This window comes from Suillus clintonianus (genome assembly GCF_016758775.1).
Source record: "Suillus clintonianus strain FC179 chromosome Unknown DEU56scaffold_154, whole genome shotgun sequence".
In the NCBI taxonomy this organism is placed as follows: Eukaryota; Fungi; Basidiomycota; class Agaricomycetes; order Boletales; family Suillaceae; genus Suillus; species Suillus clintonianus.
In genome coordinates this window covers 33,971-61,055 of record NW_024539378.1, presented here as the reverse complement: position 1 = coordinate 61,055, position 27,085 = coordinate 33,971, and the positions used below count along the sequence as shown (strand labels likewise).

Below are 27,085 nucleotides of genomic sequence, written 5' to 3'. Positions count from 1 at the left end.
GGTGCATACAGTACACAAGGAGATGACATCGCAAATCTCAAACATGCAGTGTTGTCATGGCTCACAGAACTTTTTCATCCATTGAACCTGAACCCCCCCTCTTTGCACCACAATCAAAGATGATTGTGGGTTTGTTCATAACACCACTGGCATGTTCTTGTGTCTGGTGAAGTATGTGTGGTCTCTCTTTTTGTATGTATCATTAACATAATTTACATTTGGGTCGTAATGAGTGGGTAACCGGGTGCACTGGGCAAGGTGTCAAGATATCAAGGTCTCGTGGACCAATTGTATTAGTGAACTATCTTCTACAGCAAGGTAAGGTAATTGTGAGAGTCCCTTGGACCTATATAACTGACTACGTAGAAATCTGGAGTCCTATAGGCGAAGATAGTAGCGGGTCATTAGGTCCAATGTTTTGTATATAAGTGGACATGAGACACTGTGGACTATGGGAACATATGTAATAGTACTGTCTACTGTGTTAGTCATGAGCAATAAGCAACTACTCACCAGTGGAGATGTACAAGGATGGACTGGACATAGGGATAACAGGTTTCCGAAGGATATCAGGTGGTCCAATGCACAGGAAAGTATGGGTCCCAAGGTGCAGGGTATTGGGTTATGTGTGTACGACGTCAGGTATGCCGAGGAATCATTAGGTTAGTGGGCTGGTGCCAAAAACCATGGAAATAGCTCTTTATGAGGCTATAGAATGGATGTTCCTTACACTACATTAACACATCTTCAATGCACCAGGAGCAGCTTATGTCACTGCCTGAGTATGGCAAGATCCTATTACCTCTCAACCATCTTCCTGCCAAAACCATTCCGGCTGGCATGCCTCCTCACCTCCCAATTCACTATGAACATTTTCTCTCCACGGACTATCAGAGGTGCTTGCAGTGGCGTTGGGATGACATATGGGCCAGTGATGTTGGCCAGCACCTTAAGTGCGACACCAACTGGTCAAGCTCAGACAGATACCATTTCGGAATTTGGGAGGTGGCTGGTAAGAAGCCTCACTTGACTATGGAAATGCACAAACAGTCAGCAGAGGCACAGGAAGCGATAGACGCCTTATTATTTTACGTGCAGTCTTTCGTTGCATCCAAGATAGGCACGGTGTTCGAGCAGCACACTCCAAATCATTGGACTGCCATACTTAAGTAAGTCCCCAATCACTAATTTGTTGCACAGATATGACCTCCAGATAACGCTCAACAATCATGCACCCGCACAGGGGCAGCCATCACACGGAGATAATGATGAACCTGAGTACAACTTCTACAACCACTTCTGGGACACCCTATTTGATCCAAACCTATCATTCAATAATTTCCCAGATCAACAAGAGTTCCACATGCCCTTGCCTCGATGGATGAAGGATGCCCCTGATGGAGGAGTCAGTCTCATAGATTGAGGCAATGGTCACATACCACCAGCCTTGGATTTAATGTTGATCCGACAAGGCGAAATTCCAGTGTTGGAGGTTATACATATACATGCATTTTTCTAATTACTATTACTTTGTCAATTCATATTTGATACATGTACAGACAAGTGGCCCTGCAAGGACAACAAACAACATGCATAGTCCGACGTGTAGCCATGCCTGTGATACCCTACTCCACATTGCAAATTCCTGCCATCACCACCAAAGGGCAGACACCCGGTGTTGTCACTGGAGGGCACAAAAGGCTGAGCAATACAGAACTTGAAATTTCACCACCGCCAACTCAAAAAATCATTTCTTTGATGAAAGAGTTCATTTCAGAGGCAGTAAAGACCACTAAAGTAAAGGTTATGCAAATCATTTTTTCCAAACACGCAATGGTCTATTCTAAATGGCAAAGGAAACATCTAATTGACAAGGTCATTGAAGATTCAATACTGAATGAATTTGGACCCAACAGTAAGTTCTTTTATCTCTGAGTAAATTTTTCAGACTTGTATCACCAATATGCACCATGAACAAGTGCAGAATGCTCTATCTGCAAAACACAGGAAAATCATTGAGTTTGCTTGTGAGGGTGCCTGCGACATGTTTCAACTTTCCCCCAGCAAGAAAACCCAATACTGCCAGAGCAGTATCACACAGCCACAATAAACCACTTCACACTGGGTACAGATCGGCTGATGTTCATGCACAATGCTTATTTTGACGAGGTACATCAAGTATATCTAATATATTACTTACTACTACATATTTTGCAGAATGACATCATCATCATCCACTTCAGAACAGGTTCATCCGGTGTCTTCTTACTTGAGGGTCTTATGTAAAATCAGTGTAAAATGTAGTGACAATCACAACTACACTTAGATAAGACTAGAAGTTGCCAGCTCCTCAAGTTCACGGTCAACGGATTTTCTACTTCTCGGTTGATAATGTGTTGTTCGTGGGTGGTCAAAGAGTAAACAAGTTACCTCCTTGTTTGAATAAACTATATAAACTGTGTCTGTGGATTTGTTGTGTCTGAAAAAATGATAGGTATGTTTCACCCTAGTAGGTTGTGTTTCAACCTATGAAAGTTTGTCTCAACTTTGTCGTGTTCTCCTGTTTCGTGTCTCTCTTCCTATAAAAGAGAGAGGTCTTCGTTAAGTGTACGTAGAGCTTGGCTCAGTAAAGTAGTGATGAGTAACTTAGTTATCTGGACAGCCTACCTGTGGACTCTTTAACCTGAAGTTACTTTGTTGAAATGATAGTACTTGCACTCTCACTATGTCTTGCCTTTGATCTCACTCTCAGATTAGTGGGATAGGTTTAAAGTGTAAGTTTGTCTTAGTCTTACTTCAAGGCACTTGGTTTGCCTGCACTTTGACTATGTCTTGCCTGAATCTCACTCTCAGATTAGTGAATTAGGTTTAAAGTGGGAAGTTATATTTGCATGGGTGTAAAATGGGCTCCTTTTATACCTTTTGGGAGGCCAGATTACTAAGCATGATTCATCACATGGGTTGGTAAGAATGTGCTTACAAACCATGCCATTTGGTGTGCTGAGTCAGCTTGTTTTACTAATAATACATGTATCTTACAAAGCATGATAAATCAAAGGCATGAGTCATCTCATGGATTGGTAAGGTTGTGCTTACAAACCAAGCCTTTTGGTGAGCTGAGTCATCCTGTTTACTAAGAAGATTATAAATACAGTTGCAAGTCTTACAAACCATGACGAATCAGTGACAAACCATGACGAATCAGTGACAAAACACGATGAGTCAGGCTGAATCCTTACAAATCACCTTATTTCCCAGTCACATGACCTGATTACAAACATGATCAGTCAGCTAGTGAGAAAGTCTGATGAATAAGCCAAGAAAAATCAAAAGAAATGGAAGGTCACAGAACAAAATAGAAATACATAGAAATCCCCGTGTATAATACGAGAAATGAAACACGAGAAACGAGGCTTCAGAAAACAGACTGATGAATCAATGAAAAATGATAGAATCACTTGGTGATATGGTAGAGTACAGTTCATTATACCTTCCTTATCTTTTGTATAGCACACATGTCATGGTATGGACTGCATACCATGCATGACACCAGCACCCGGCAATCAACTTGACATCACAGCACTTGCATAGTTCCTGCCCCTAGGATTCTATAGATTACTCGCCTGTTTCAGCATCACTATCAAATCAGGCAAGTCGGTCATGTCGTTCATGATATTCTGGGTGCTGATGTTTTCCCCCATCAGGATGATATATCCCAGCCACCTGCTATGCTACCCGGATTGGTTCCTCCGAGTTTGACATTTTCCTCTGAACTTGACTTCGTGCCGATGCCTATGGCGGTCACTCCAGTATTTTTCCCAAGCGAGCTGCCCTCACAATCACTTCCCCCCGTTCACTCAGAATTTTCCTGGAGGGAGCTGGCCTCACGGTCACCTTCACCCATTCCGCAAGTGTTGTTTTTCAGTGATGATGCTAATGATGCTGAGTACACTTCACAACCTGGTAGCATTGACCCCAGCCTGCTGGCTATTGCACCATCGGTGCCCGCAACAAACACCAACTTTGCGAGCTCACCAGACATTGTGAACCCATCAGATACTGTGAACTCTCCAGCCACTGCGAGCTTACCAGGCACACAATTGCATCACTATCTATCCAAAAGCCTGGCGGTGAAGTCATAGTGGTCTCTCTTGCTCTAGATTCAGCTGGATGTGTGCTGTACATTGCGGGCAAAAATGGTGTTCCTGATGAGGTCGTCCATCATTTATACAAGGTCTTTCACATGCTCCAGCAGATACGGTTCTCCCTGTGCACTCCCCTTAAAGCTGGGTCTGATGAAGAAGACACCCCACGGCCAGATAAGGGTGAAGAGACCCCACGTCTGGAAAAGAACCTCATCAACTTGATCTATGCATTTTCTGTTGACAAATTCATCAAACACCTTGTCAAAAAGTACAATCAGTTCAAAAATGAGGTGGTTCCAGCGATGGAAGAATACAAGAAGACTCAGTGCGATCAATGGACCAAAGCAGAGCAGGAAGACTACACAAAATTCCAGTCAGCAGCTGATGTTCTCGATACGACATTCTCATGGGCCACTACCTTCCAAAAGATAACAAATCCAGATGTGAAAAGTCACTTTGCGTCACACCTGACCGACCTGGCAACATTAATCAATGCTTCTGCTTCTGATTTTCGGACCATGTTAAAAGACGAAAGGGCTATTTCCACACTCACAATATGGGAGCATGAAATAAGTAAGTGGTTTGATGTGCTTCCTTGTGACCAATGCTTATATGGACCATATCTGTAGTGAAGCGCATTGATAATGCCACAAAATTTCCACTCTGGAGATATCTCTCCAAAGTCTTTTCACTTAGCTACCACATTGATGCTTTGCTGAAGAATGTCACCTATTCCCACCGTATGGCAGTCATTCTAGACTCCAAGAACACCCTCAAAGTTCAAGTTGTAGACACCGAGCAGAAACAATTTAGATTTCCAATCTCCCACTTCATCATTCGACAGGCCCTTGCTAGGCTAGAGATTGCTGATGATATTGTGGACCAAGTTGCCTCCACAATCTGGAAATCCATCCAAGGAAATGCTGCTTCAAACGCATCGTCTTTTGATGGAGAACAACTTGAATACACCTTCACTTCAGCAGTGCATTGTGAAGCATTGCTCCTCAAGTATCACTCAGCAAACCCTGGCTTTCCCTCCTTTCAGCTATATTGGAGTTTTGAAACTATCCTGTTACCCCTGCCGCACCCTATTCCACACCTATAACACTCTCGACGTTCCAGTGGATCAAAAGTTCTTTACGAAGGGGTTGCACGCCAAAATTTATCCGCACTGGAGCACTCCCAGTGGGTTTGGTGGTAACAAGGACGAGAGAATAAGGTCCCAGTTGGTGGAACATGTCCAAGCTGACCTGAAAGAGTTGTTGAAGACGCAAAACAAAACACGCTGTGGATCAGATAGTACTGATGTTTCAGCTACTTCTGAGGACGTAGCCACCCCAGTGCAGTTAGCAGATATCAAGAGCCTCCATGATGCTCTGAAACAAACCATTCTTGAAGCAAAGGAGATGGTAGATTTATAATCTGTCTTTTATATACCACAATATTGATGTCCAGTATACCCAGATTGTAGACTCCGAGTCAGACATCAGCTGGACTGCTGTCGACCCAATCCACATCCACACATGTGGATGCAGCCCCTTGCCCTATCAAGCTACCCATCAATTCAGTATGATGGTGATCTGCAATCTGCGTGTCGCCTCTCGTCTATGTCTTATTCTGGTTCTACTAAAACTGCTGATGAGGGATAATGTTGGTGACTTGCACGGCTTCGTTTTTCTAATCTGACTCTTCTGCGATGGTCGAGCTCATGGCACGGAGCGCCCCAGCCTCAGCCCGAGGGCCTCTTTCTCATGTTCCCTTATTATCCATATCCGTATCCCGGACCAGTGCATATGGGACCTGTTGCAGGTACAGCGCATGCTCCTCATGCTGGACAAATGCCCATGATACCTGTAGCTGGGCCATTGCCTATGGTACCTGCAGGGGGCCTGCTCATTTAGGACCTGTCACAGTGTCAGCACATATGAGAGGGTCTGCAGAATTCGGTTATACTGTGAGCGCACGTGACTGCCGTTGCCCTGTTGACAGGTGTTGAACACCCCTATTAATTGCTAGTACATACAACTCTTACATTTACCTCAGCAATGAATTTTTTTCTCAAATTGAAGTTAGATCTGTGACCTTGGGGGCAGAAGTCAAAGTAACTGTGCCTCGCCGATATCGCAAGGATGCTTCGGTTTGGGACTTCAAAATGTTGTCAAAACACTTTTCTTGTTGAACTGGTCCATCCATCAGATGCATCATGCATCATGCGGCAGTATGATTTTTGTTCATAGTCAGATGGTCAATGTCATCTGGTTTATTTGGTACTGGGGATTCACGTCATATCTTGGCCCGTCTTCACTCAAGACTATCAAGCATGCTGTCACAGTAGCTGGTGCAGCTACCAGCTGTGCTTTGTGTGAACAGGGGAAGAGGTTCTTAGAACTTGATCCCTTTAGCAGAAAAACTCACTATGAAAAGTTCAAAGAAATTACCTCTACATTTGACAATCTTACTTCCACAGAAAAGGTTGAGTTCGAGCAGTATTTGCAGTACATGTTAGACATCATAGACATGAAACCACCCCTGGCTGTAGGATTAGACCTAACATTTTGGCAACTACCATTTTTACTGTAGGCATTTTCACTGGCAACTACTAGTTTGCTCTTTTGCCCTATTGTATGGCACTTGCTAGGTCCCTATTTTGCTAGGTGTTTTGACTTTCACAGCCACATTGTTGGGATTTTGAAACCCAGCTAGGTTGATTGCTCCTCCCTCTGGACCATCTTCCTGTGACTCTGTTGCCCCCGAGATTCCCCTTTACCTGATCCTTTGACTCAAACATTTTTTGATGGATGACCAATAAGGTGGTCTTTTAGCCTGATGAGACCGCTTTATAGCCCCTGGTGCCAAGCATAGCATGAAGCCTGAAACTGCCAAAAAATCTCACTTGACTTTGGAATCCCAAGATCAATCTGGTGAAGCTGTTGGAGCCATGGACGATCTTCTCTACTTCATTAAAACCTACATTACGCCCAAGATCGGAATTGCTTTTATTTAACATGCCTCTATTCAATGGGATTGTATTTTAAAGTGTGTCCCCTAGTACTACATAGTGATTACCTAGTACTGATATTTTTCATTTTAGAGTCAATGAGCAGATGCTCAAGCTCCTTAAATGTGACCTCAAGTTGCGCCCCAGTTGTTGTATAGGTGGCCCATTTTTTGCTGTGGCAGCCAAAGAAGCTGGATCAGGGATCATGCATCTTGATTGGAACAATGACAAAATGATCTACACATTTGTTTTTGCAGTTGGGGACTGGGAGGGGGGAATTTTTGTGCGCCCCAACTAGGCATCAAAATTCTCATCCACTGTAGGAAACCTCCAGACTCTGGCCTCACAATTGATACTTTACTTACTTTATGTTGGCTCTCTTATTGCTTACATAATCCAGTCAATCTTTCACCAGTACCAGTCTGAGTCTGAGTCTGTCTGAGTGCCCAGTATTTATTCTTGATCTCTTTCTCTCTGTGAGCACTGAGCCTGGAGCAGAGAAGTCAAACTAGCCTAGGCCAGCAAGACCCATCATTTTCCTGCCCCTCAGCAGGATTGTTGTACCCACACCATCCTGGGAAGTACTGGTGGTACTTGCTCATGTACTTGCTCATTTCAGTGCACCAGTTACAAGTGGTTGTATAGTGGTTTTATACTTGCTTCACAGATTGTCTGCTGTTCTGTCATGGCTGTCCAGAGGTTGTTCAATTTTCTTACTAGGTTTATCTATGTATAAAAGCACAGCTACTCTACATTATGGGCATTTCGATGTAGATCAGGAAAGAGATTGATGATGACCCAAATATGTATCCATGACATTTTATTCAAGGACATGTGATTGAATGAGCAAAGAATATTATTATCAAAAGTGATCATTAAATACAAGAATACATAGAAAAAGTCAAGGAAACATGTAATGTAGATAGCAAGCATGATTAGCAAACCGCACCCCTGGCTGTAAGATTAGACCTAGTATTTTGGCAACTACCATTTTTACCATAGACATATTTTCATTGGCAACTGCTAGTTTGCTCTTTTGACCTATTGCATGGCACATATCAGGTCTCTATTTTACTGGGTGTTTTGGCTTTCACAGCCACATTGTTGGGATTTTGAAACTCAGCTAGGTTTTCAGTTACAAATGTGTTTTCCACATGTGTCAGATGTTTTGGTGTGTTTTATTCCACAATTTTGGCCTCCAAAAGTAGAAATTCACAAAATACATCCTGTTTTAGTCACCTCCTCATTGTCGGAGATCTTTTACCTACATCATAATGATCACGTGTTACGATGTGCCTCAAAATAATTTTGACATGATCACGAGCTCATTAAATTGCCTTAAGCAGAATTTCAACGTTGTCGTGATGCAATTTGTGCATCAAAATCTTTTCGACTTGATTATGATGGGCCTAAGGCGGAGTTTAATGACGTTCTGATGGCGATTCTGATGCTTCTAATAATACTACAACAAGATTGTATTGGCATTTGAAAGTGAACGCGTTGATTGTGACGTGCGTTGTGCGTTGTGTCGCGTTTCTCACCCTCTGACCACGTTGCGTATTAATACACTCTGAATCGATATAGTTACCCTCCCACCACGTCCCTATTTAAGTGTCTTGGTAGTTCTAAGTGTCGACGTGCCCTTGTGTTTAAATTTCTTACCCCCTGGACCATCTACGCACGATTCAGAGTCAACAGGTCCTCGCACGCCCACAAGACAATTCCAGTATCGACGGCTTGTCGACTGGCTTTGTTTTGTGGGCCTAGATCACACATAAGCTTCTAGATTCGAAGGACACCAGACTGAAACAAGCATGGGTAACTAATATAAGGTAAGAGATATCATACCGCAGGGTGACGTGAGGCGCGGCGCATAGCTGTGGAATCGACGTTGGCCGACTTTTTCTTCCTGCCCCTGGGTGCCTTTGTCAGAGATTTGGTACTAATTAGTAATACATCCTCGCTCCCTTCAACATGATCCTGGGCATCTACCAAAGTCTCTGCATGTGGTGCTATGGGAGTCGCAAGACACGAAGTCAAAGTAGAAGGCTGTGGGATAGGGTCATCTTGAATGATAGGCCTGTCAATGGGGGCTGCGACTTTGACTTGAAGAACATTGTCGGTGGGCATGGCTTCCACAATTGTGGGTCCCGAGGTTGCGGTGGTTGCAGCTAGAGTGGAATAGTGTAGATCTTTGTTAGCCGGCACTTGCAAGTCAACATATTCCAATGACTCGTTGTCCAAGTCTGAATCACTAGCATCCAGCGCAGCCATTACGCGATCAAGTGATTCAGTGACGTGCTCCACAGTGCACGGAGTGTCGTCGGATGGCTGTGTCTTAACAACACCATCAAATACATATCCGTTGATCTGCTCAACAACGGATTTGATGCACTGGTGGGTCCACTTAACAACAAAGAATTTCTTGACCGTCTGAAAGATGGAGTGATAAGCAATTGAGGAAATAGCACCGACTCCATCACCCGAAAATTCCTGGTCTGGTGATAGGATGAATATGGTCTACAGGACGTGATGAGTATCAGCTCAGTTTATATTTAGAGCAATGAAAACTTACTGATGTGACACCAAACGCAATCAGGCCAGGAGTGCAGTTCGTAAGCTGCCATATCTTGGTGTAGGGAGGTGGTCCGCCACGTGCTTTGGGATACAATGACATCTTTCCGCATATCGCGACCTTGATGACCTTCAAAACCAAATATGAGCGCCAATGTCTGTTGTTGATGAGTAGACCTTACCTTTGCAATGACTATCCAGTTTTTGAAACATTTCTTCTCATTCACGACGTGGTCGGGGTAAAGTATTGGTGCCTTGAAGATATCGTACACTTTCCCCTTGCCCGCTTCCCATCCGATCAAGTCCGTGACCTGAGGGAGGGAAGTACGATCGTATTTTGAAACGAAGTACTTGTTGGGCATGTTGAATATACCACCTGCGACGGTACAAAGGCCATTTAGAAATGACGAGCGAGCTTGCTGCATTCCACTCCCAAACTAATTGAAGCTTTAGTTACATTCATTACAATGACTTGAGGTAGGAAAATTTACACACCTGGTTGAAGAACATGTTTGTTCGCATCCGAGCGTGCAACACGTGGTCGATGGATGCATAGAGTTCTGCAACAAGCGCATCCTTTTCCACAGACTTCTTTGCGTAACAATTTGGGTCCGAGAAATCGACTGGAGGATCAGGACAGTCCATTTGAAAAATGACTTTGTCGGGGGAAACATCTCGGTAGTTATTGCATACTTCTTCGCCAAGCCTAAAATCAACTTGTCGACATCACTGGTCTTCGATGAATCCGAAGCTGCGACAGAGGTTACTGTGGATTCTGATGCGGATGGTGTTGTAGATGCCGATTGCGACACTGATGATACCTTAGACAACAATGCGTGAGGGCGTTTGTGAGAACATTTCGGCTGTTGCGCAACAAGAACATTGTTGCTCTCATTCAGAGATGCATTCCGCCGCTCGAGCTGCCCATGCTGAAGCTGGAGATATTTAATGTACTAGTAGATCGAGTGCGTTAGAATTTAAAATTTATAATACGAACAGAAGCGAGAACGTACCGCTTGGTAGTGCTTGATAGGAGCACCACTGCTTGGCGGAGCCACAGGCCGTTGGACACCTTCATCCGCCGAGTCCGAGCCTTCGTCCAAAGAACTCAAGGATGCTGAATTTGAGTCAGAGTCAGGCATTGATAATGCGACAGGAAGGAATCTGAGATGGTGGGTCACAGGGTGTCAAGTCAAAGCCGTCTCACAGTCGATGCTCTTTTATGCGGTCGTGTGGTCAGGTATCATTACAAAGCGGCCTTTCCATCTGAACAATGTCATTAGTAACTGAGGCAGAAGCGACTCGGAGTGACCTCAATATTACCCTACACATGGTGTGACACCCAGTACTTATTAGCTCATTCAGAGTTGTTGAGGTCATGAGGCTGTGACCAAAAAAAGTAAGTTCAATGGCACAGTAATTTAAACGCAGTGAAGACATACAACATCTTGCAGCACGATGCAGTCCATGTGTGATAGTACACATTGGAAATCTACACATCAACATGCGGACGGATCAAGTCTCGTAATTTAATGACAAAATATGATCACTTACGTCTGTGAAATGGTGAACGTTTGATGATCTTGGCCTTCGTGATCTTGGCCATGGCCTGCTGGAACAGATTCTTCCTACCGGGGAACTAGTTAATACCAGATCCATGCCCGAGTGTACAGATAGTCGGTAAGATCACGACCAGCAAGATTGAGATGGAGGATGGCGTGTGGAAGGGTGAAACCTTCATAGATAGGCACAGTGTGGGTGAAACCATCACCAGAGTCCATGACGATACCGGTGGTACGACCAGAAGCATACAATGACAAGACAGCCTGGATGGCAACATAAATGGTGCATTTTCATGTCGATTAGCTTTAGGGTTCAGAGGAGCCTTGGTGAGCAAGACGGGGTGCTCCTGCGGGGCTACACGAAGCTCGTCGTAGAAAGTGTGATGCCAGATCTTCTCCATGTCATCCCAGTTTATGATGATACCCCGCTGTAGAATGAATCATTCTCCATTTTCGACGTGTGCTGGACAGGAGGGAGATGTTTTAGTGATGACAGTGTGTGGGGAGAAGAATCGGGTGGCGCTGCATTTCGTGGTGGCGTTACTCGGTAACCGAAGGTTGCATCAAGCGCCAGCAGTCAGAAACAGGGATGTAGGGGGTATCCTGGGATGCGCATAAGCATTCGGAAGGTGGAGAGATACGGGTAGTCTAAGACCTACGTGGAGGGGCAGGAGGTACTGGCACGGATTCGTGTTTTGGAATACCGGGCGATGATGCCGGTCCAGGTACTATACGGGTAGTACAATCATCCATACCTGGTGGTACTATACAGGTGGTGTATAAGTGCTCCAGCTGCCAGCACCATCATCCGTGACAGCAGTATTGGGTGCACTCTCGACCGGACAGAATGCGAGTAACAGTGGGGGGAGATGAGGATGAGACTGTCCAGCGGCCGAGACAAGCGAGAGCAAACCGGGTGTCGGTCCCTGACCACGGGCGCGTGTCGGCAGCGTCGGTTTGTTAATCATATAAGGAGAATGGTCCTGCGAACGTTGTCCGGAATGATAAGCCTGAGCACATTTATCCTCAAGATAATCACACTGACGGTTGTGTTCTCGACAGTGCTCATCCAACGAAGCTGAATGTCGATCCAGACACGAGCTGAATCCAAGAACTCTGCCTCCCATGGCTGAAGATATCTGTACAAGTTCAGAATCAATTGGTTCTCCTCGTGGGTCATACCAGCGCGGAAATAAGTAACTGTTCAAATGAAATAATGTGAGCGAGAGAATGGTCATCAAATAAGAGAATGGACAAACCTCCGACATCAGTTTGCTTGGACCATCGCAAGTCAATCTGCGGGATGAGAACATGAACCATCGAAAGCATTCCAAGGCCACCAAGCTCCTTTGGCATGTAGAAGACGACAGGACGGAAATGGGATGGCATCTTACTGTTCAAGCCGATCTTGACACGAGTTTGAATCTTGTCCAAGAGTTCGTTTGTGTGGATGACAGCCTCGTGGAAGTACGTCATCAAACCGATCAGTGCAGTGTTCCACTTGTTAACGATCTTTGAGAAAGTGGTGGAGCCAGAGCTCATGAGGACCTGATGGATACGGTTGTTGAATTGCTGGACACCATCATCGGAGACACGGAGGAATGCCTGCACAGTTCTCTCCTTTGTCTTGTAGACACTGTTGATGAGTCCCCCATCTCAACATCACAAGAACGAGTGGAGAAGCTCACCCGCACTGGGGTAATCGGGTACTTGAACAGAGTTTGCGACTTGAGCTTCTTGACATGCTCAATTGCATGCCTGTGGTGGTGTGCTCCACCTGTAATGAGAGCTCGGTGGAGGCGAGAGGCACCCTGGATACCGGTGGGAACTTTGAATGGCTTTGCAGAGAGGCGCGCAGGGGGAGGAGTGTTTCCAGAGTCGATGCGGCAAACATGTTTAGCAATTTGCAAGACCATTGTGGTGTGATGAAGGGGAGAACTGCGGATATGGGACTGAGATGGTGATGGTAAGGAAGCTTCAAGTGCCTCGAGGTTTTATGTGCAAGTAGATGGCAGATGTGGAGAACGTGGAATGTGTTTGCCGGTGGGGGCTATGCTGAGAATTATGCAAGGCGGGAGTGCACCTGTAAAGCAATCCATCAAGTCCGAGCACCGACTGGCGGGTGGGATGAGAAGACTGCGAACATGTGCGTGAGTGGGCCAAAATAGAAGGCGGGTAGGTTGGGATTGTCAGTGCGAATATAGACATTCTTGGGCGAATGATACAGTGAGCGAAAGTGATTCCGTGTAGCCTGTTAGAGTAGACTACCGATCCGTATGAGTGCGAGTATAATAGCTCGTCCCAAGGGGATTGCTACTGAAGGAAGTCTTCGCAATAAATGCGAAGGAATCAATCCGGCGGGCTTAAGATCTGTGCGGCGGACACACGGGTGAAGTCCGGTCTAAGGAAGGGAGTGTCCGGACGGAGGATGGTTCGTGTAGGACGGATATCTAGCGGTACGATGATCAAGGTTTCAAGGTGTCAAGGTCTCGAGGTGTCAAGGTTTCAAGGTCTCGAGGTAACGAGCTACCGGAAGTGGTCCGAGGTGCGGGAAGATGTCCGTTGCGACGCGGAAGACTAAGGGGACTTTCTTGATCACTTAGACTTAGATACCAATCCAAGGGAGCAAAAGGGAAGTGATATTGGTAGAATACGACGCAACTATTTATCAGAATCCGTAAGAACTCAGAATCCGCTAAGCGGCGGTAGCATCGGCGAGTCCGTAGCGCGGTAATATGTAAAGGACGGTAAGCGGCCTCATGTATGGGAAGTACAGGTAATACGGACTGCTGGTTGATTAGGGTGATAAAAGAAGACAAATGATGCACCAATGGGGATGGATGGACATGGATAGGCAGGAACCAAGGGAGTCCGTTGTCGGTATCGTATCCGATAGGTGTCCGGAAGGACGGATGCCAACGGAAGAGGCTGGATGGGTGGGGATGCTAATACCTGACCAGGTGGGCTCCGGATTGAACATAAGAGGTGATTGTGAGGCTAGCGCCGGAATGTTTGGTACAACGGAGAGAGGTGAACAGAGCATGCGAAGGAGTTATAGGATGCAGGAAGGCAATCTTTAGTATGTAGAAGAGGATGAGATGGGAAATAGGACACCAGGTATATTGAGAATGGCTTGCCTCAGAATCATTGCACCTGGAGAGCCTTAACTCTAAGGAATATGTCAGTGTCCACAGTGTGGATGACAAAATAATCCCCAGCCGTTTCAGGATCGTTGGCGAGAGCAGCTCCCCGAATGATTGACCGGACAGAAATTATCTCGGAGGATGAGCGAGGTTTGGCTCGCACACGCCATAGTCCAATGTTGTCATCTCGCCTTCGACGAGTATCGGCAATATTGACATCATAAGGATGAATAAGGGCAAGGGGGAAATCGGTGCCACCAATCAAGCAGGTGAACACGTATACGAGGCGAGCAAAAAACGGCTTGTCCGCAGTTTTAACCATGACGCAGTCATACCTAGGTGATCCATAGAACTTCGGATTACACCGAAGTAAGTCTCGGTGCACGCGCCAGTCAACTATCGATTCGTAGTTAACCCGCAAGAACCGAAACTCCATTATCTGATAGAAATGTGTAAGTGATGGAATCAATTGGGTGTGAAGTAGATTAACATACCATGTCCTCTGCGCGCAGGTGAATGCGTCTTTCGTTTGGTAACGGAATATGATTATGTGGTAGAAAGCCGTTCAGGAAGCCGTTCAGCTTCATCCGAAAGTCGGTGAAGGCTCTATCAGTTCCGTACATACGTGTGATATCCGAAAAAGAGTGATTGCCTTGCTTCGATCCTAAACTTGAATGCGCATGAGTAGTACTTTCGTCGAGTTCTTCATTGGTCTCGGGGTCACAAGCGTCTCGTTGATTGTACTCGTCGAGTTCTTCGAGTTCGGTGCGCATAGTTGTCGAGGTCAGAAGCCATTCGTCGTAGTGCAGGATCTGTAACAATAAAACAATTAATTAGCCCAAATTCATGCGATAGTTATAAGTGGTGAACCTGAGAAGCAACATTCTTAAAATTAGTGCGCTGAAGGTAGATTTTTCGCAAAGCACTGTGCATTTTTTCGTTTGGCTTTGTATTATAGTTGCGTGTCACGCCTTTAGCCAAAATATCATTGAATATGTGCGAGATCAAGTGCTTCTTGGGAAAGTTCCAATTTTTAAAGGTTTCGGGTTGCAATTGGGTAATGTATTCCTGGTGAGATGTCGGGCAATCATTGTTAGTAGGGACATTTGAACAAAAACAATGACTTACACCCATTATGTCTGAGAACTTTTGCAACACCAACTTTCCAGCTGCAATAGTGTCTTCTGTATGGACTTCCAATGAAGTATATATCGAGCTCGACGTAGTAGCGAACACAGCGAAGGAGTAAGTGTCCGAGTTTGCAGTGGGATGAAGTGAGGATATCCTGTGCCGCGAATATAATCATCTAAGTTCGTGTTAGTACCTAAAATCATCGAGAATGTGCAAACGAACCTTTGACAGATGCCTGAGAACTGTACCATCAGTGAAATCCACTGCAATGACAGACGAAAAATGTGTCACATTAGGCCATCATGGAAGGGCATCGAAGCTAAGGCAGTGAATCAGCAGTAGCATGTATTGTAGTGTCAATACATACTTTTTATCGAGTTTGACAGCTGCTTCCCGCCCAAGGTCCGAAATCCAAAACTTAACTTCCTTCCACAGGTGGTCACCCCATAATCCTTCCTCGTTTGTATGCAAGCGGTCCACCGATAGCACACAATGAACATCAGTGTGAGGAATTTTCGAGAAGACATTCTTACAATTGAATTAGTACATCAGCGAGCAGTAGTTATCATGGCGGAAACAGCTTACATCAACATCTCGGAGCGAGAAAGCCTTCAAATGATCCTCCTTATCCTTCTCGGAGGGCATTGATCTTGCGAGACGAAGGACATCTTTGGATTGGTGGCATGTGCGCAACTCGTGGGTATGGAGAACGGATTGCTCGTCCTGCGGAACTAAACAAACTGGACATGGGAACTTCCCCTTAAGTCCACGGATCAATGCCATGATACATCTGTGATTCATGAGCCTCACAGTAGAGTAGCAAACTATTGTGATACTGTGACTCACTGTTCCTCATAATCAGCACTCAAAATTAAGATCAAAGGCCAGAGAAAACATTGGATTCCGTCCGCACACTCAAACCAATAGCCCGTTTTCGAGTGCTTCTCGACCGAGGCCAGAAGCTGGTAGAAAGACGTGTGCCAGACAGCATTTTTAAAGTCCACGTACTTCTTCTTTTTCGTGTGCTTCTGATCCTCGACAACCTGAATTAATACAATTAACAACACTACTAAATGAGCAAGCTTGATACACGAACAAGCGGCAGCCACCCCATGACACGACCACCTCCTAACGCAGTATTACCATTACGAATATGAACCGGCAAGTTGGCAATGCGGGCGATAATCGGGTAGCCTTTTTGGCTCCCAAATGACGACAGTTTGCTCTTGTCTGCGTAGAGAATAAACGCCAATGGTTTGGCATCAGGGGGAAGCTGTGACTACAATACAACAGTTCGGTTATGTAGCATTAATTTATGAGGACAGGCAACAAATAAAAATGTTGAAACATACTTGCGCATTCCAAAATGCATCCACGGTCCACGGCTCATCAATGAAACGTACAAACTGTTCTCCGTTGAACTTCGAGAGACGTTGCGCATCGAAGACAAAGTGAGGCGTGAGACATTGGTCTCGCAATAAGTCAAGCGCCCACTCGAAGAGTGGGCGGTAGTGCATATCGAATTCGTACACCTCCTTTTTGAAGGGAACAGATAGTGTATCATGCTGGAACTTTATACTAATGATCAATTTATTATAATGTTAGTTGTAGCATACGAGTGAATACTTACTCTGGTATAACGTTGCGAAGCGAGGTCCCAGAGAGAGCGAACTTCGTCATGATTGTGCAGCGTGAATGAATCATTGCCGCTAGCAGACCGATGAAAAAGATCGAGAAGGCGATTTGTTTGGTCCTTCGTCATCGCGGCTTCGAGTGCGATCTCCGCTACTTCAAAATCGAGCCGCGTGCGGAAAGGCTCCCATGGGGAGTTGTTACGAGGCGTGTGCTCTTCTGTTGGGCGGCTGCGGGAGAATTCAGCGAAGCGGTGTATAGTAGAGGGGAGTTGGCTGTGGGGATGGTGTTCGACTCGAATATCATCGAGCTCACGGGGCTCATTGTCAACAAGTTCGGGCTCGTTGTGAACATATTCGGGCTCGTTGTGACCATCGTCAGCATCGTTGAAGTCAGGAATTGTGTCGTGGTCCACTGGGGGGTATTGTCGAGGTGGTGACCCTTGCATATCTGACATTGTTAGTGTATTGTAAATTAAAGTAAAGGGAACATACCAATGTCTGCTGCCCAGATCGTGGTAGCGCTCACTATATTGCGATCAGAGAAAAGCATAGTACCATCATTAAAATATAAGCGCTCACCGGCACCTCCAGCAGACAACTGTGCATCTTCAAAATGTCGTAAATTATCGCGAATCTTGCGGTGCTGCTTTCGAAGTTCTGTAAAAAAAATTAGACTCTCTATCGAGCACGTTGAACAACTGATTGAGCACTCACCTTTCTTTTCAGCTCTCTGAACTATGTCAGCAAACTCCTCGTCTTCAAGCCGTTCCCGTTCCTGCTTGGAACAAGACTTAGAATGGGATCCTAAACCACGCGCGTGAACGTTTGCTCCGCATTGATTGCATGTCACGAGCTCAGACGCCCGCTGCTTTGACTTAGGCATGGGTGTGTGTTAGTGGGATACGAGGAGTAGCGGACGAATGATGATCGATCAATCAATGAGCGAGGTGATCGATTACATAATATTACATACCTTCGATCGTAATATGAAGCCTATCCGAGTTCCCACAATGAGATGTTAATGGTATTACTAATCAATTGCAATGAGTTGAACTTGAACGAAATTTGAACTTCATTCATTGACAACGCACCGCAGCCAGCTCAACGATATTTTGAACGTTTGAACTTCATTCAATACCTTGGCATGATCTTGCCCAATTTTTCACTACCATTCCCCATGATATCTTCGTGTCGCTCTCACCTGAAATATCCGAGTCAAGTATATTACAGGTCCTGGACCAGTAAGTTGGTCATTATAATTTATTATTAAGTACCATTTAAATTTCTTATCATTCATTCATGCGTCCTAGATGGGAGTCAGCGCAGTCTTCGTGTCTGCCCTAGCACTAGCCTGAGCCACGGCTCTAACCTAAGTTTAAGGGCTACCCTCTGTACTATCGATGACGACGAACTTACTTTTGAAAAAGATGATGCATCTGGAGGCAGGGCACATCGTGCACATTTGATGTTGAACATCTGCCAGCCGTCAGTAAGTCCAGGATGCCAGAAGGTCGTACCATTATCTGATTCTCAACCTACAGCAACCACGAAACGGTTCATGGAACATGATTAATCAAACTTTCCATGAACCGAAGTGTTTATCTTATAGGTAATACCTACAGCAACCACGAAACGGTTCATGGAACATGATCAATCAAACTTTCCATGACCGGACGAAGAGTTTATCTTGGTAGACGGTGAGTTTTCCTTTGGCATCAATACTCTTGCCTCTTTGTTCATTTTAACTTGCGCACTCAACTGTACCTCTGGACAGAAACTGTGGTCCATGTTGCATGCCACGCACAAGGCCCCAGTCAGCATGACAGTAAGTTTCAGACCAGCACAACTTGCTCAGTATTCATCCATACGGTACGTTCAAATCTGATCAGTGCATTATCCAATCATGCTCTATGACATTCATTTTACCAGAATGTCCTTCCCCGGGTCATCAGGGACCAAATGCATGGTCCCTCCAAATCCTCGCCTCGATTATTTCCATTTCTACAAGGACCTCAGTCAAGTTTACGCGTCCTTCTCGTCTGCAGCGCGAGTCGAAGCTGAGACATCAGCGTCCACGTTTCAAATGTGGCCCACCCCCCGCCGATCCATCATGAGTCGTCTGAATCCAGGCCAAAGCCGCAGCTTTCGAGCCAAGCCGGGCCAGGCTGAGACTAGCACTCACGTGTTTGCCCACTCCGGAGGACCCACCCTCTGTAGATGCAAAAGTCGAGGTTAGAAAAATGTCCCCCTCCCGAAACCCCACCCGAACGGACTTACCGATGATTTCAACGACATCCCCCCTGCCTGTACCTACTCCCATTGCAGTCACAGTCGCAGTCATGCTCGTGCCTGCACCCGAACTCGAATTGACACCTGTACCTCCAATTCCACCACCACCAATGCTTGTGATTCCATTTGCATTTGCACTTGCACTCGAGCCCGCATTCATGTTGTTCGCGCTCACAATAGCAGCTGCACTCACACCAGGACTCACCACCTCCCCAACAGGTGTTGCAGAAGAAGAAGGTAAAGTAGCAGCAGCCGATTCAGAAGCGTGAACCACCCTTAGAAGGATGGGGGCGGGGGCGGGGTGTTATGTCTCTTTTCCTTTCGCAACATAGTGTACATTAGTTTTTATATCAACTTCTGGGAATTGCAATTGATATGCGACGAATATTTGCTCATCATCACCTTGTTAGAATGGACATTAAGACTCAGCCGAATAAGATTAAAATGTGCATTCAGACTACCTTGGCCGCCATTGGAATGCATATGAAAATCTTGTGAGTACCATTAAAATTGCATATAAATATTTGGTGGGTACCATTAAAATATCCATTAAGAATAGGTCGACACCATTAAAATGCGCATTACATCATCATTTTTATGTGCATTAAAATGGTGTGATACTCATTAAAATGCTGACTGTTTGATCATAATATATTATAATGGGTCCGTGTCGTTAGGCCATTTTAATGGATTAAAATGCTTTTAAAAAAGTTCCGACAATGTCAGGCCTCCTCACATTATCCCCACACTCTGCATTTTCCCATTGTTAGCCACCTGCTGTGGGAAATACCCCACAACACCCAAAACATCACCCAATATGGTACACCCTCCACATTTATAATTATTTCCACACCATACTTCACCACCACACCACAATAGCTCCCCCTTTATATAAGTAGTAGTTTAGTATGTATATGTATAATATAATATAATAGACTGCTTTTTTATTTGTTTGTGTGATTGGTCCTCCTCCAGGGGCAATTTAACATAGAGTAGGATATAAAACATTTTCGCATTTTTGCCCCTTTGATGGGGAAGTGTTCTATCATATCCAGAACATGTTTATGAGTATATATGAGTAGATTCCAATCTTTATTTCACCCCTGAAGTGTCCTGCATCAATAGATATGGCACATATGCATGAAAACACAGAATATGTTCTCATCTAATTATTTCTAGGTGAGGGGCACTGTATCAAGAGCCTAGGACCATAGGATAATCCCCTGTTGCATGGTGTGCCTCCCTCGCCTGGTGGTTTACCCCCTGTAAAATTGTTTCCTGTAGGACCAGATCTCAATTGAGGTAGTAGGTCTATTTCTATTTATATTGGAAGTAGGTCTATCATATATCTGGCTGAGGACACACATAGGATCCTGCTACCGGAGTTCGTAAATGCAGTTAGTGGTGCTGGCGGTATTGAAGTGGGTGTGCACAAAAGAAAAAGTGGAGGAAGAAGAGGTCTGACAAGGGCAAAAAGAGAGGACCTAGGCATACTGCTTCGTCTTAGCAAAAGAGCGAAAATCTCAATGTCATCAGATAGATCATGTCTACTGTGTACATGTAGTGATACCAAGTGGTTGTTACAGTAACATGGCCCCCTATCTTTTTCTGACCCTTTTACTTCTTCACCCCGTCGCAATGTCACACCATCACAATTCACCATGATGCTTGATGCATACTTCCTGATTCCCACCAATCCTGACCTTGTGACAGAAGCTAGACGCTTCCCTTGAACCATTGATCTTTGGCCCTCAGTTTGCTCTCAATGATCATGAAACAACCTCGCTTTATTGCATGTACTTTGCTGAACTTGGTGTACCACAACGCTCGGCAGCTGAGGAGAACCTTGAAAAGTGGTTCCGATCATCTAAACCCAGCCCACCTGACTCCGCGCTCACTGATGCCTGCCCATACAACAAACACTGTGGAGAAGACCTATCTGACCGCTTCATAATCATTATCTCCACTCTGGAACAACAAGAAATGGCCTGGTGATATGGTCATAACTTGATGGAACTTTTGGTGTCAATAGTGCTCGCTCGCTTCTCTTCATTGGCATGGTCATCAATGATGCCAAAAAAGACATTCCAGTGGTCTTCTTTCATTTCACTGCTCGAAAGTCAACAACAGCTGCTCAGGCAGATTATGATGGACCACTTCCGCAGGATCTTCTGGGTTGCTGGAAACAAGCTATGGGTAAAAATGAGGCTGGTGAAGATTTTGATATCAAGGTTTTAGTCACCGACAACGACACCTGCGAGCGAAATGCCCTATCAATTGTCTTTCCCGATGCTCTTCTTCTCTTATGTCGCTTTCACACGACCCAGGCTTGGCGAAATGGAGTCAATCGAAAAATTCACGTTATTCCCAAGGGCCCTGCACATCAAGAAGTTTGATGTATCATTGCAAAGTTTCTGCTTGTTCTGCTCAAGGACATCACAAAGTTCGAGGACACAATCTCACACTACAATAAACTCCTCGACTACTTCCAAAAGCTTGGCAAGCTTCCTAATGCACTGTCCAAAAAAAAGACTCAGGGTGGCCTTGTGTTCTTATCGTATTTTCAAAGTTATCTGTGTCTATGTGAATTCTGGGTTGCTGAAGCAGCACAACACTTTGGCGTTGAGCCCGAACATGTTCCATGCACAACAAATCGCCTAGAATCATTCAATGGCCGAATCAAACATTGTTATTTCTGTGCCTATCAACACTTGGGACGACTCCCTCGCCTCGATGTCTGGATATTGATACTGATTCTCAGGGTTATACCTGCTTTTTTTCAAGAACTCGCTGTTAAAGAAGTGGGAACACAATATTTTCTTGACATGCGGCAGGCACCTCCAAAAAGCTGCTATGACTCCGACATCATTTGACTTCAAGAACAAGTCCGAAACCTCTGCCTTGAACCCTGACAAATCCCTTGTGTCTTCTAGTGCTGAATTTATAGAAGTCCAATGCTTTGATACATGGGTAGAGACAGAGTGGCTTGACGATATGTGCGATGACGGAGCCGTCAGCAAAGAGCAAATCAAAGGAGAGGAGGAAATGTATATCGAGGCTTTGCCTCTCACTGATACTGGCAACAACTTGAACACAACAGCTTCGGATGAGCAGTCACTGGATTCAACTGATGTCTCCAATGACTCAGACTGGCACGACACGGCACTTCTTGCTGACTCGCTTGACTCCGAGAGTTCTGCCCCATCTACCACTCCTTCATCATCCATCCTCAAACCATTCATTCTAAAAGGCATTGAGCCACCACCACTTGCTCAACCAGTCACAACTAGTGCTGCCACAGTCCGATTCTGAACTTCAGTTCAGACCTGAATGCTCCCGGACTGGACTGCGGGTTCGGTCCTAGGTTTGACATAGCATAAGGACCGAACCAATTATTAGGTTCGGTGTTCAGCTGCTACCTGAATACTGTGGACCTGTTCGAACCCATCTGAAGGTGTTCTCAGGTTCTTTGCATGATCCACCAGTATCTGCTCTGATATTCTGGCAACGGGCATGTCAATCAATCTCGGGACAATCCACAGCGGCTCTGACTTCGCAGCCAAAACACCCAACACATTTCCATTGGCAACATCTGACTTCCTTGGTAATCCACTCAATATTCTGGTAAGCACAATGTTAATCAAATATTAATCTTTATTCAGACTGTAATGTCTTTTATGTTCAGAACATATCCTCAGGTTGCTCGTTCTGGTACTTCAAGCTTCAACCTCAACTGATTGCATGGCAACAGTGTGTTCAAGGCGCGTCATTTTTTTGATTTCTTATCATAAATTTTGGTATAAACGAGCTACTAACTACAGGTTCAATCTTCACCCTCCTTGCTGCACAAATGTTGTGTGCACTTGGATCCTATGGCCAACTCAAAAATACCAGTGCTATCGATTGGTACAATGATCCCGACGATGACACCCCCATGCTTCCTCTACCTCTGCCTCCCGCATCCAATGGCAAGCTAACTGCCTTCATGTCTCGTCACTCAGGCTGAGCCGTCAAACCAACAGAAAAAATCTGTGATGCTGCCAATGCAGCTCCAGCACCTCCCCAAGGACAGCCTGCACCCAAGCGCGTGCAAAGTGGGTCCTGTCTGGTCTGTCACCGTGATCACAACAACGACAACAATGACGACAAACCCCCTGCGCTAGAGGATTTTTCAGATGATGAAGAAGAGGCCAAGGACAACAACAAAGAGGAAGCTTACAAAAGGACCAAGGCATTTGGAGACAAGGATTGTGAGAATCGCAAGCATAAGAGCAAAGAGGAGTGCAGTAGGGATTTGAAGGTAGTATTTACTCAGGAGAAGGGACACATCAATCCACACACCCAAGAACGTGAAGACGGCTGGTGGTGTGAGATATGCAGGTACATTTTGACTTTAAACATCAAGCAGATTACTCATGTCAATTCTAGAGCTAATAATGTACTGGCCAATCAATCCTTTTTCAAAGGCAGTGTTTCGACTCAGCGCGCACATTTTGCTTGCAACGCGAAGTGCCACTTCCCAATCTATCGAGACCGCTGCAATGAGTGAGGCATCAAGATGCGTGATCATGCAATACTACCTACCTGTAAAGCATCTGATGAAGGAGCCCAGCAAATGTTAGATGGCTCCCTTGCAACCAAGATTCCTGAATTTACGAAGTCTGGGCTGATGGATTATATTGTCGAGTTAATCTCTGAGGATGAGGTGCATGATCGTGTTTTTTTTGATTTATAATGGTGACTTAAAATTACACAGGCATTCCAACTTGTCGATAAGGGACCATTTTGCTGCTTACTTCAATACCTCTGGCCCTCCCTTTCAGACAGGGATATCCCCCATCATACAAAAAGACTCGTGACGAGATTATTGAACGGGCCAAGGTGGCCGTCCAGCGTGTTAGAGAGAGGCTTAAGCATGTTGACAGTAAAATCTCCATCACCTTTGACTCATGGACGTCTGAACCGAGTGTGCCTTTCCTCTCTGTCACTACGCATTATATTGACTCACCAGATGGGAAACCTCAGGAGTGGGAGTTGAAGAGCGAGCAGCTTGCATTCATGATCATCAACGGCAATCATAGCGGTAGCAACATTGCAAGGATTCTCATTGAAACTTTCAACATATACGACTTTTGCACCAAGGTTGGATGGTTCACCGCTGACAACACCACCAATAACGACACCGTGATTCAGACTGTCACATTCACTATTGACCCTTCTGGTAAGGACTGGATTGCAAGTGAGCACCGTGTGCGGTAAGTCTATTTAATATGTCATTCTACATCTGCTAACATCTACTTAGTTGTATGGAGCACTCCTTACACTTAGCAGCCAAGCACGTCGTCGAGGAAATTGCTCCTACATCTGCAAGTGCTCTCCACAAGAACACAACTGAGGACGATGACGGATATGAAGAGACTGAGTTTGATGTCACTGACACTGTTGGAAAAGTGCTTGCATTCATCACACAGGTAAGTTTGTATCCATTGTCCAACTAGCTCTGTTTGATGAACCTTTCTTTCAGGTATGGAAATCTCCCCAAGCCCGCACCTTCTTCCAAAAGTGCTGTGTCAAGGTCAACGAGCCCAAACTCGAGCTCTTAAAATGGATTCGCACTTGATGGGCCTTGCTGTTTGGCATGTTGGAGTGCACCCTCAAGTTGTGTAAGGTCAGTTAGTTACCACTACTGCCCCTACAAACAATACTAACTCTATCGACAGGGTGTGAATAGGTTTATACAGTTCGCGGACGATAGCGATGAAGTTCCGAACCTGCAGGGCAAGTCGTATGGCGCATTCAAGCTCTCAGCCAAGGAATGGAAGAAGTTGGAGTTGATGCATGATGTGCTTCAGGTGCGTGCGCTGTCATTGATGAATTTAATTTTTATTAACCTATTGCATTACCAGGAGCCTGCAAATGCTCAGCAAACATTCTCTGCGATTCACGAACCCACTGTATGGCATGCAATCCCGGTGCTCAGATTCCTCCAACAAATGTGGCAATATATGGCTGCATCTTCGAAGTTCGTTGACTTTTCAACTGCCATTGACTCTGGCATCAACAATCTTCGCAAGTGGTACCACAAGATTGATGAAATTTATGTCTATTTCATTTGTCTTGGTACATGTTTTGATTTTTTGATTAATATAATGCCCTATCTAATGTATTGTATCTAGCGCTTGACCCAAACTACAATATTGTGTATGTGAAGAGTAAATGAGAGCCCCATGACTTCAACAAGGGCATGAGACGCCTGCAGATTGTTTTCAACAAATACTATCACCAACATTCCTTGCTGGATGCAGAGCCTGCTGTTGTGGCTCCTTCCTCTCTTTCACGCCAAGGCTTGTACGGCCACAGTTGGATGTGTGACACTGTTAAATCCCGTGTTGCAAGTGACACTGCAAGCTGAAGGCCTCATCAAGAACTCGAGGACTACCTGGCTTCCCCACTCGAGGACATTGAGAACATAGTAGCTTGGTGGGGTGTGAGTGTTTTTTTTTCGAATCACTATTCCTTACAAGTTGACATAAATGTCCTTAGCATCATTCAATTCAATATCCCACCATCTCTCACATTGCTAAGGACTACTTAGCTATTCAAGGCTCCACCGTTGCATCTGAACGAGCTTTTTCAAGCGGCGGGATCACTGGTACTTCACGCCGCAACTGTTTGTTGCCATCAACTTTCAAGGCCCTTCAACTATTGAAGAGTGGGTATCATCAGGGCCATATTTCCGCAACGGCTCAAGCTGGGTTTGCCACAGCTCGTGAATGCTTGTTCGTGAATATGGTGTAGTTAGTAGTTACTCATCAAAATTTTCATGTAGCGCTCAAAAAAAATTGAAATTTATATTGTTGCGTTCAGACATTCAAACATGTTCTGAACTCAAACCAAACATTTGTGAACATGTTCATAAGGGTCCGGTCCAGTGTTCACTCTCCTTGCCTGAACCTGACCCAAGGTTCAGTTCTAAGTTCGACAAAACACCCTCGAGAACCAGACTGAACCAGACCGCAGCAGCACTAGGACTCACAACTGTATCTTTGGCCCCCAGTATCAATCTCGCGAACCAATGTGTCACAGCCATGCAAACCATTCTTGCCATCGAGGACTCACTTGTTCGCACGCTTCATCAAGTGCTGTCCATCTGCGATGACAAAGATGACTTTTTGCAGCATCACATAAGTCCAAGCATCCACGAGCAACTTTCAGGAGCATACCACCCTCCCCAAATCATTATCTGCTCTTCAGAGTCTCTGGACAATGAAAATAAGCCTGTGTCACCCATACAGCCATCCCCAACAAAGTGGACTCGGTGGCTGCCTGCTCTCCCTGCACAGAAGAAAGAAACAAGGAAAACTTCATACAGAATTTGTTGATGGGCTGCTGGACTTTTTTTCTTTTTTTTCAAGTTACTTCACACCAAGTTTTGTCGCACCGAGTTCGCACCGAGTTTTATTACACCAAGTTTCATTGCCAAGTTCCACGTACACCGAGATTTGTTGCAACAAGTTCTTTGTACCGTCCACACCGAGTTGGTCACACCGAGATATTGATGTGCACCGAGAATCTTAGGGATTAGCATGGGTATACCCCGGGGTATATG

The 27,085-nt window shown here is 45.2% G+C and overlaps 7 protein-coding genes across 7 annotated transcripts; 4 read left to right on the top strand and 3 right to left on the bottom strand.

Moving 5' to 3' along the window:
* Positions 1-490: 490 nt before the first annotated feature.
* On the top strand, positions 491-1,423 carry DEU56DRAFT_761424 (uncharacterized protein; the record flags this gene model as incomplete). The annotated part of the gene is made up of 4 exons (XM_041350534.1): positions 491-642; positions 895-1,012; positions 1,051-1,169; positions 1,201-1,423. 4 exons carry the CDS (start codon positions 491-493, stop codon positions 1,421-1,423), a joined length of 612 nt encoding a protein of 203 aa, XP_041201945.1.
* A 2,022-nt stretch (positions 1,424-3,445) lies between these two features.
* On the top strand, positions 3,446-6,725 carry DEU56DRAFT_931560 (uncharacterized protein; the record flags this gene model as incomplete). Its single annotated transcript, XM_041358716.1, has 8 exons — positions 3,446-3,523; positions 3,633-4,061; positions 4,124-4,718; positions 4,775-5,153; positions 5,191-5,554; positions 5,601-5,670; positions 6,215-6,299; positions 6,383-6,725. 8 exons carry the CDS (start codon positions 3,446-3,448, stop codon positions 6,723-6,725), a joined length of 2,343 nt encoding a protein of 780 aa, XP_041201944.1.
* Positions 6,726-7,249: 524 nt separating this feature from the next.
* DEU56DRAFT_748143 (uncharacterized protein) lies at positions 7,250-7,441 on the top strand (the record flags this gene model as incomplete). The annotated part of the gene is made up of 1 exon (XM_041349329.1): positions 7,250-7,441. One exon carries the CDS (start codon positions 7,250-7,252, stop codon positions 7,439-7,441), a length of 192 nt encoding a protein of 63 aa, XP_041201943.1.
* Positions 7,442-9,387: 1,946 nt separating this feature from the next.
* On the bottom strand, positions 9,388-10,130 carry DEU56DRAFT_708842 (uncharacterized protein; the record flags this gene model as incomplete). The annotated part of the gene is made up of 3 exons (XM_041347464.1): positions 9,388-9,663; positions 9,719-9,847; positions 9,900-10,130. Coding segments are annotated over 3 exons (636 nt in total), but the record flags the coding sequence as incomplete, so codon positions are not given.
* A 2,203-nt stretch (positions 10,131-12,333) lies between these two features.
* Positions 12,334-12,905, bottom strand: DEU56DRAFT_702671 (U5-snRNA binding site 2 of PrP8-domain-containing protein; the record flags this gene model as incomplete). The annotated part of the gene is made up of 2 exons (XM_041347335.1): positions 12,334-12,479; positions 12,539-12,905. Coding segments are annotated over 2 exons (513 nt in total), but the record flags the coding sequence as incomplete, so codon positions are not given.
* A 1,518-nt stretch (positions 12,906-14,423) lies between these two features.
* DEU56DRAFT_874124 (uncharacterized protein) lies at positions 14,424-17,642 on the bottom strand (the record flags this gene model as incomplete). Its single annotated transcript, XM_041355922.1, has 10 exons — positions 14,424-14,861; positions 14,917-15,234; positions 15,293-15,490; positions 15,917-16,081; positions 16,139-16,343; positions 16,400-16,596; positions 16,650-16,832; positions 16,906-17,124; positions 17,184-17,479; positions 17,501-17,642. 10 exons carry the CDS (start codon positions 17,640-17,642, stop codon positions 14,424-14,426), a joined length of 2,361 nt encoding a protein of 786 aa, XP_041201940.1.
* Positions 17,643-19,427: 1,785 nt separating this feature from the next.
* DEU56DRAFT_919096 (uncharacterized protein) lies at positions 19,428-19,745 on the top strand (the record flags this gene model as incomplete). Its single annotated transcript, XM_041358223.1, has 1 exon — positions 19,428-19,745. One exon carries the CDS (start codon positions 19,428-19,430, stop codon positions 19,743-19,745), a length of 318 nt encoding a protein of 105 aa, XP_041201939.1.
* Positions 19,746-27,085: the final 7,340 nt, after the last annotated feature.